General features: G+C 32.6%; 1 protein-coding gene across 1 annotated transcript; it reads left to right on the forward strand.

The window, feature by feature from the left end:
* The first annotated feature begins 3,448 nt into the window (after positions 1-3,448).
* LOC127709640 (putative inactive carboxylesterase 4) lies at positions 3,449-8,440 on the forward strand. The gene is made up of 3 exons (XM_052215246.1): positions 3,449-4,142; positions 4,317-4,598; positions 8,433-8,440. Exons 1-3 carry the CDS (start codon positions 3,449-3,451, stop codon positions 8,438-8,440), a joined length of 984 nt encoding a protein of 327 aa, XP_052071206.1.
* The last annotated feature ends 1,457 nt before the right edge of the window (positions 8,441-9,897 follow it).

Consider the following 9,897-nt stretch of genomic DNA (forward strand, 5'->3'; position numbering starts at 1 on the left):
GGCGCAAATTCTAGTATAAATCGCGATTTATCTTATTTGCTATTTTGAGTAAGCATGACAAAAGACAGTTAATGTAGAAAAATGAGAAAAATGACAATATAAGATTTCCACATTTTCAGGTAAAAAAATATCCCACTTTGAGCACCTTATCCGTAACTTTAAGCATGGCTTGAATAATTAACTAGCCATTCTTGTAGGGATTTATTTCCCCCAAATTTTTACTTATCACTGAAAAACTGTTTTCTTAAATCTGAATTTTAATTGCTTTCATTTTTACATGTACACACACGTGTACAGTAACTTAAATGACCTTCACACTGGACACTGGACGAGTCCATATTATTTTTTTATCAATGAAACTAAAGGTATGAAAGGTAAGAATTGCCACTTCTTATATTTTCACAAAATTTTCCACATATAGAGTAGATAAAATATTTTTTATCAGCCTATTCCCGAGAAAAATGAGAAAATTTACAAATCATACGTTTTATTTCATTAAAAAAGTCATATTTCGTAGAGAAATGACGAAATACATTTTACACACGGCTCATTATAATGTTATAATTACAATTAAACCCAAAACAAAAGAAGTCTTATTAGGTACTATAGTATTAGAATTACAAAAACATGTCTTACAGGCGCTGACTTTCTCAAAGTAAATAATTGAATGTTCTGTTAATGTTGTGTTAAAATTGTGATATCAAGGTTTACAACCACGTCTAAATCTCACATATTAAGATAGTCCGTAAGATAAATATATTACACAATGTGCTGGTGACCCAATACGATATATACAGGGTAAGTAAATTCGCATGCCCTCGCCCAATATGGAACTTACTGACCCCGTATATATCGATTAGTTCACTAGCACATTGTGTAACAAATAGTATTAATATGCATGTCACCTTTTTAAAGATAGGTACAACATTAGCCTTTTTCCAGTCTGATGTAATTTTGTGAGAATCAGTTGATTTTTGGAAAAAGTATGTTGAAAACAATTCCATTGAAAGATTACACAAACAATGAACTGGCAGATTATCTGGGACAGTAGCTTTATGGAGATTTCAATTGTAAAGTAACTTTAGAATACCAATATTATTAATAAGTATGTCTGGCATAGTTGAATGAAATTTGAACCTTTATTTGGCATAAAAGATGAATCTTCGCAAGTGAAAGTACCTTTAAATTGTTCATTATGATTAAGGATATGTATTAGAATCACTGTTTAATAAACCATCTTTTCTCAGTGAGAGTGGCTGAAACTCCTGATGTTTCTGGTATCTTACTTTTAATAAACTCCAGAGGGATTTAGGTTTTCCATCCATTTCATTAGCTAATAATGTCTTGTATATATTTACACTGTGCTCTTCTTATAAGTTGCATCTGGCTCGATTTGTTTTACTCGTTATTCTGATTATTCAATTATTCAAATACATACCGGCTTCTCATGGATATTTTCTATTTCATGTTAATTTCATTTCTAAAATTTGATAACAAAATATTTTGAATCATGTTACGTTTTTCCCGTATCTTTTAATAAACATATACATAAGTCTTATCTAGCTTCCAATATTTGCAATCGTAATTTGATTCTGTATTCGATTTTATATTTTGATACTTTGGTTTAGCTAGATGTTTTATGACGTGTCTTTTCTTGGTTCCGTGAATGGTTGATGAGTTTTAGAGCTCTGTGAAATTACCATTCCTCATTCAAATGTCTTTATCAAGTTAGAATATACTGGTCTTTTTTTCTTTACGTCACGGAGCTAGACATATTTTTTTTTTCTTCTTTTAAAATATTGATCAATTATAAATAAAGTAAACTTCCGAAGTTGCTTACCTTTCCGAAACACCTGGTCTCACCTTCGGTTTTGTGTGGGAGTTCGTTTTGTACGAGTTTAATTGTTTACACAAACATTAACGGTACCATTTTTTTTCTGCTCCAGATTCACATTTCGACAATAAATGTCTCTTCAGCGATGCTCGAGGCCAAAATATTTGAAAATCCAAAGCTTATCAAAACAATAAATTAAAAGAGCATATAAACCACAAAAAAAAAGACAAAAAAGTATAGCCAAAGTTTGGAAGGAATCAGAACTTTGCATAAAGGAGATATATTCCTTAAATTGAAAAAGTGGTTTATTTACATCTGTGTTGTATTTTTTGGCCTTTTATACTGATTGTTCAATTTTCAATACTTTTTCTGATATAGATAATTTACACGTGCCGTGGTAAGGTGTTCTTGATAGAAGCTTACTCGGCAAAAATAACTGAATTTATGTTCAAATTTATTGAGTATATCATGGATCATTTTATAGGACAACAGAAAAAAAAACAAAGAAATACATATGCAATGTATTTTATGAATAATGGCCAACCGATAGTACAGAAAAGGTCCAAATGGTTGCACAGAAAATGCGCAAGCGATTGTACTGTCAAAAAACATTTCCGACATTAAAAATTTTAAAGGTACAATAGCTATTAAACTAAGATTGTACACCAGAAAACGGTCATATGTAAAAAGTGTTATAGCAACGAATGGTTTTATATGTTTTTTTGGCAGTTTTTATCGATGTGGTGCGACAGTTTTGATCGAATTACTCGGATATAATTTTAGGGAAAACGTTTGGGTGCATGTATCGTTTTTATTATTTGATTGGTTTATGTACAAATGTAGAAAATTTTTTGATTACCAAATTTTGAAGCAGAGAAACTTTATGAAGTAACTTGTGTGTAAATCAAAGTTATTTGATAGGTGTATAATATATAGTTTTTTATTTTCAAAATTAAAGGGCCAAAACTGATTCCTTATAGTATCTTCTTTTAATCACCTGTCATATATTTGATCGTTTGTGTAGAAATTATCTACACATTTCAAATTGACATTGAATTGCGTGCCTGTTTATTGTCTGAAACTGTAACCTTGACATTGAATTGCGTGCCTGTTTATTGTTAATAACCGCATGATTTAATTAAACATTTATAATACTTCTTTTTCGTGTTAATTTTGGCGAACTTACTTGTGTTGTTAGGTTACTGTCGGCCCGACATCTCCTCTTGCATGAACATCTGATGTCAAATGCTGTCAGAAAGAAGAATCGTGTAGAAAATACATTCATCTTTTTATAAGGAAGTATATATATATATATATATATTGGTAAAACTCTATTTTAGATGAGACCAGTTACTATGGTACATATGAAGTATATATATTTTTAAAACTCTACTTTAGATGAGACCAGTTACTATGGTACATGTGCATATGAAGTATATATAATGGTAAAACTCTATTTTAGATGAGACCAGTTACTATGGTACATATGAAGTATATATATTGGTAAAACTCTATTTTAGATGAGACCAGTTACTATGGTACATATGAAATATATATAATGGTAAAACTCTATTTTAGATGAGACCAGTTATTATGGTACACATGCTTACTGTAATGTCAGTTTTTGTTACATCAGTCATCAGTGATGACATAGTTACCCTTCAAACAAACCTTGGTCCTGTTAAAGGAATCACTTCAACAGTATCATTTGGCAATATCACAAAAGCTTATACTGTTTTCAAGAAAATACCATACGCTAAACCACCAGTCGGAGAACTTCGATTTAAAGATCCAGTTTCATATGGCCCATGGAATGGAACATTAGATGCAACACAGTTTGGTCCGTCGTGTTTTCAGCCAAAATACCCAGCATTTGAGAACTACATGCCAAATTTTAAACAGAGCGAAGACTGTTTATTTTTAAATATTTACGTTCCTGTTAGTACCTCGGTGAGAAAGAAAAAGTCCGTTATGATATGGATACATGGGGGTGGCTATGTTACAGGACAGGGCATGTTATACGATGGGTCCTATTTAAGCGTTATTGGGGATGTTATTGTTGTCACTATAAACTATCGTTTAAATGTATTTGGGTTTTTGACTACTTCAGACGGTATGTCAAACGGTAATTATGGCTTCAATGATCAGAGAAAGGCAATTCAGTGGGTTAACAATAATATTGAAAGTTTTGGTGGTAACACACAATCCATTACTTTGTTTGGAGAATCGGCCGGTGGATTCAGTGTTGGCTTGCAAGCAATATTTCCTGCAAACAAGGGACTTTTCCATCGAGTAATTGAACAAAGTGGTACTAGTAACACCCTTTTTTCTGAAACCCCTAAACATTTCTTAGGAAGTGAATTGATAATTCAGTCGCTTAACTGCAGTAATGGAATGGTTTCCGAACGTATGACGTGCATGCAAAGTAAAAGTGGTGCAGAAATTCTGAACGCATCGTTATCACTACCTTACTACGTTTCAGGATCATCTGATCTTCACATTGTCGGTTTCTGGGCACCTTATTTCAAGGATGACCCAAGGAACAGCATGTTAAATTCTAGTTCGCCTTCAGTTGAGTTCTTTCAGTCATTAGACGTGATAATAGGGACATGTGAATCAGAGGGATCGTTATTGGTTGAAATACTGGCAGCATTACAGAACAAATTATCCTTCAACATATCAGATGGAATAACGTCTGATTATATGTGTAAGCATATTATTCCACCACTAACTGAAGATTATTACCATAACAGTACTGCTATAGGTAATGCCATATGTCAAAAATATCAAAACAATGGGTCGCTTGCAGATCAAGGTCAGAATGTTGTGAACTTTTATAGTGACTTATTTTTCCATAGCCCTGCTGTTAAAAGTTTAAACGTTCATGCCATGAACAGCCATAAAAGAAAGCAGTTTCAGTATATCCACAAAAGACGTTCAATATTTTCCTATCCACTTAATTATTATCCATGGTTAAAAGAAGCAGGACACGGTGCAGAATTACCATACATCTTCCCTTTCAATGTAGCATTACCTTATGCAACTGATGATGACATTTCTTTCAGTCTGAAGATGATGAAATATTGGAGTAACTTTGCAAAGACTGGGTAAGACAATGCAAATACAAATGCATAACGATAACGTATCATATCATACATGTATTTACAATAGTTATTATACTTCATGTCAAAATGCCTGATATTGATTGGTTAATACGAGGTAGATAATTTACTCTATCCCATGGCAAAGACTCTATTACCCTTCACGGAGATGCTTGATCAATTGTGCACTTTGTTATGGTTGTTATGTACAAGACGTCATAGTTTATTACTACGAATTTGAAATTTAATAGACAATAATAACAGAACATTCACTGAAAGGATGACAGAGCAGATTGTTACCCCTCGAAAAGACATTGTCAACCGAGGCGAAGCCAAGGTTGACAATGTTTTCTCGGTGTAACAATCTGCTCGATTACCATCTCAGCTATGTGTATTTCACCTTAACCATATTTATTTTCATATTTTTGTACTCTGGATTGTTATAACAAACTTTCTCGATTTGCCATGCCTCCGTTTTACATTTTGAAATTAAAATATTTAGCGGATATATGTTATAATGTTACGATACTTTTGTGGTAAATTATATGTTTATTCTACATATAATCAGACGTTTATGACGTACTTTATACACTGAGCCAATTTCTTTTGTTTGAAAATCCGAAAAGTTGAATTATTTATGAAGAAACATGTAAGAAACCATTTTTGATTAATTTCTTTACTAGGTATTATGTTTATCTAACAAGATGTTTTCATCCTGCACGTTTTCATTTATTTCACGGTTCAATTTTTTATTTTTTTAGAAATGTAAATGGTCATGGACTTCTAAAATGGCCACAGTATGACCTTGCAGCAAAACAGTATGCTCTTCTCGATGTCCATCCGATGATTTTGAATAATTTGTACAAAGACCGAATGGACTTCTGGTTAACTCAAATACTAGCCTTAAAATCTGGAACAACGCCTTGTACTACGCCACAGTGTGTATTTGGATAAAAGGAACAATTTAAACTGTTTTCTATGCGATATTTTGTCATAATTCAAACTAGATATCTTATTAGTCAATGCTGTGTTGTTTGGAACGTTTTATTTAGTTATTTAATTGAAGTAATTGAATTTAATTAAAATATGCAAATAAAATTCACTAAATTGTATCAATTTTATTAAACAAACAAAAGTTTTATTTTTAATTTTGTCTGACTCGCTAGTAGAAAAGGGGGACTTAATTCTAAAGGAGTTATCCAGAGTTTGAAGACAACACAAAGAACAACAGAAAAATAACGGGAAAACATATAGTTGACAATACACTACATGAATAAGATTGAACAGCATAAACCTAACCAAAAATAACAAGGACTACTTTTAAACAAAACTAGGTTTTAACTACGGTAATCCGGGAGATTAACTCAGGTGGTCCGGAAGATTAACTGAGGTGGTTCGGCAGATTGATTCGTTTCCTTTCTGCTAGTAGCACATGTTCACTTCAACTTAAATTTTGATGGTCAGTCGCATTTGATGATGTCTTAAACGAGAAAAATAAGACTGGATTGTAGCTAGTATGACAAGTGAAACATATAAGTAAATAGCTTAAAAACAGATTATCCACAAAGCCCAGATATACAAACAAAAAAGTTATTGATTACAGTCGGATTTGCATGCAATACAGCTAAGATCATTGCTCATAAATGTATATAGATATAAGAAGATGTGGTATGAGTGCCAATTTGACAACTCTCCATCCAAGTCACAATTTGTAAAAGTAAACCATTATAGGTCAAAGTGCGGCCTTCAACATGGAGCATTGGCTCACACCGAACAGCAAGCTATAAAGGGCCCCAAAAATTGACTAGAGTAAAACCATTCAAACATGAAAACCAACGGTCTAATCTATATAAAAACGAGAAACGAGAAACACTTATGAACCACATCAACAAACGACAACCACTGAACATCAGATTCCTGACAGGTGCAAACAAATGCATCGGGTTTGAACGTTTTATCTGGCGCCAACCTTCACCCTAGCCTGAGACAGTGGTGTAACAATACGACATAAAAGGACACACTATAAAACATTAATTGAAAAAAGGCTCAACTCATCAAAGTATGAATACTAACAGATTTTAGACAAAAGTTAGACATGAACACCAAATTACCAAATATTAAATTATAAACCACAGAAAAATATATATAAAAAAAAACCAGTATGAAATAATTTTGCCAAATAACCGCTCACTTATGGACCACTCAAAAAGAGCTACAATAGGTATGTATTTGGTACAACCTTCGTGTATGCAAATAAACACCATATGTGTTTTCTTAATGCAAGCTGGTTTAAACATTCTAAATCAAATATTATTTGTATGTAAACTATTTATCGACGATTAAGTATGGTAGTAGTGGATTGTAAAAACACATCCTCATGGTTTTGCTAGTCTGTCAGCATATCTATGCAGAAGGTAAGATTTGATAGTGGAAGAAGCTTTAAACTGTAGTCCTATTACAAAAACGTTTGCTACATGTATTATGCGAAAACAAAGAGGGAATGACGCTATGATTTTCTTTGTGCAGTATTTTGTAGTTCGTCGATTCATCAGATTTACTAAATAGTTTTAACGTCTCAGAAGATATACATGAGTTGAGAAAGGTAACATGAAATACGAAAACAAATAGAGGTACTGTAAGCAAAGTTAAAAAAATGATACCCTGCCCTTTACAAAGTCCACGCTTTAGTAAGGGAAAACCCAAAAGATAAAATTGAGAATGGAAAGGGGAATATGTCAAAGAGACAACAACCCGACCAAAGAGCAGAAAACAGCCCAAGGCCACCAATGGGTCTTCAACACAGCGAGAAAATTCCGCACCCGGAGGCGGGTTTCAGCTGACTCCTGTACAAAAATAAGTACTAGTTCAGCGAAAATGAACGTCACACTAAACTCCGAAACATATATATAAACAAAAATTAAAAAAACATACAAGACTAACAAAGGCCAGATGTTCCAGACTTAGGACAGGCGCAAACATGCAGCGGGTTTAAACATGTTTTGTGAGATCTCAACCCTCCCCCTATACCTCTAGCCAATGTAGAATAAACAATCAAAACCGTGAACTTGTTAGACCATTTTTTTTCAAGCAGTATTTAAGCATTGAAATTAATTATTGGCGGGTCAACCACAGAAATAGCCAAAAGCACAGGCGTTTGAAAAACATGTGCCTGCACCCTTTCCTCCATTTTTTAGGAAAAAAAAGGGGGGGGGGGTCTTTGAAAGCGGCGAGACCAATTTTCCCTGGACTTATTTCACTTATTTAATTTTACATGTTTCTGACAAATTTTGCTTCGAAGCACATCGATAACAAAAATGAATAAGGGTCCGAAAGACAATACATAGCTTTACTTCCAACGCAATTTTGGTTTTAGTTAACAATATGACCTTCTTAATATTTTTTAGGAATACATATAAATCTACTAACAAACTAAAATTTTCAAAAAATCGCGTTTATAATGTGGTGAAACGTTTAGAATTAAATGATTATATTATAAGAACCGTAAAGTGTACACTTTGGGATGTAGTACTATGAATCTAAGTAAATTTTATGATTGAATGATTGAAAGACTTTTTGTAAATGGCCCTGGTTAGCAATAAATTAAGAGGTAATCGGCCCTCTCCTTTTTACATGTTTTTATTTTTACATTGTCGGGCGACGCTAACCAAAATGAATTAATGTGTATCCATATATATATACTATTTTACAGAATTTTGGTTTGGTTAACTATGTCTTTTTTATTGATTTTGACGATAATTACTCAAAAATTGCCAAAATATTTCAAAAATGTTCCGGTTTGGACTGTCTGCAGACTCTTTGGGCGTTTATAATTTTGTGATCTATTTATATTTAGAAATGACCCATTATATTGTTAATACCTTAGATAACATACATTGGGCTGTGATACATGTTCTAAGAATTTAGTTAAAGGTTGATATATTTTTTTTTAAATGACCATGATTTGAAATAAATTAGGGGTTAAAATATCTAATATAATCTATAAAAATCTTCACCAAAAGAAAAGAAGAGAAAAAGAAAAAAAAAAGGTTCAATGACCAAATGCATGGGTTAAGCAGCCAACTTGACCACTTTGTGTATTTTAAGAGTTAAAATGAGGACAAGGGTAAAACTATTTTCATGTTAGACGTCATGTTAGATAGTTGCAATATGGCATAGATAGAAAATTATAACTCTTATATTGTGTATGAAATAAGATTCCTATGCACAGTTGTGCACGCACAGCAAAAAAGCCCTAAAAGCAAAGGAACAGCGCTTTTATTGCTGTTCTTTACTCAAAGTCACAGTGAGACTTTCAACACGGAGCCAAAAAACTTTCACCTCACTGCAAGTTTAAGACGGCCCTAGTATCGGTTTAAACGGCGTAATATCAATAAAATAAATCTGGCAAAGAAATCAAACTTGTATCAGAATTTGAGTTTTTGAGTTAAGTGGACTGTTGTTTGACTGTTAGGATTGGACTTAACCAAAAGCACACCTTGAGCACTTAGGGGGATGAGCAAGGGCCTGAAAACAGTAATAATAAACACAGTGAAGTAGGTTTTAGATCTTGTATCTTCAAAAGCGCATGAGAAAGTGATATATAATTAATAACAATATAAAAGTATATAATGCAAATAATAGAAACATATAATTCATATAATTTTACAATATAACTGATCAATTAATATCTTTAGTATACAAACTTTACGTTAATGCACGAGCATATGCATTTTAACTGACGAACACGGATGCTAATAATATTTCTTATAAATAAGAGCTTATTTAGCATTCAAATATATGAGCAAGATGCGGACTAAATCTTAAATATATGAGCATAAAGCGAGACCTAATATTTGAAACTAACGGAGCATAAAGCATGTGCGGAACAGAATATATAAAGTATTGAATGCATAATATCTTAACAATGGACATGAATAAACATGTTGAATTCTTTTATCTTTC

Source organism: Mytilus californianus, unplaced genomic scaffold, assembly GCF_021869535.1.
Source record: "Mytilus californianus isolate M0D057914Y unplaced genomic scaffold, xbMytCali1.0.p SCAF_7, whole genome shotgun sequence".
NCBI lineage: Eukaryota > Metazoa > Mollusca > Bivalvia > Mytilida > Mytilidae > Mytilus > Mytilus californianus.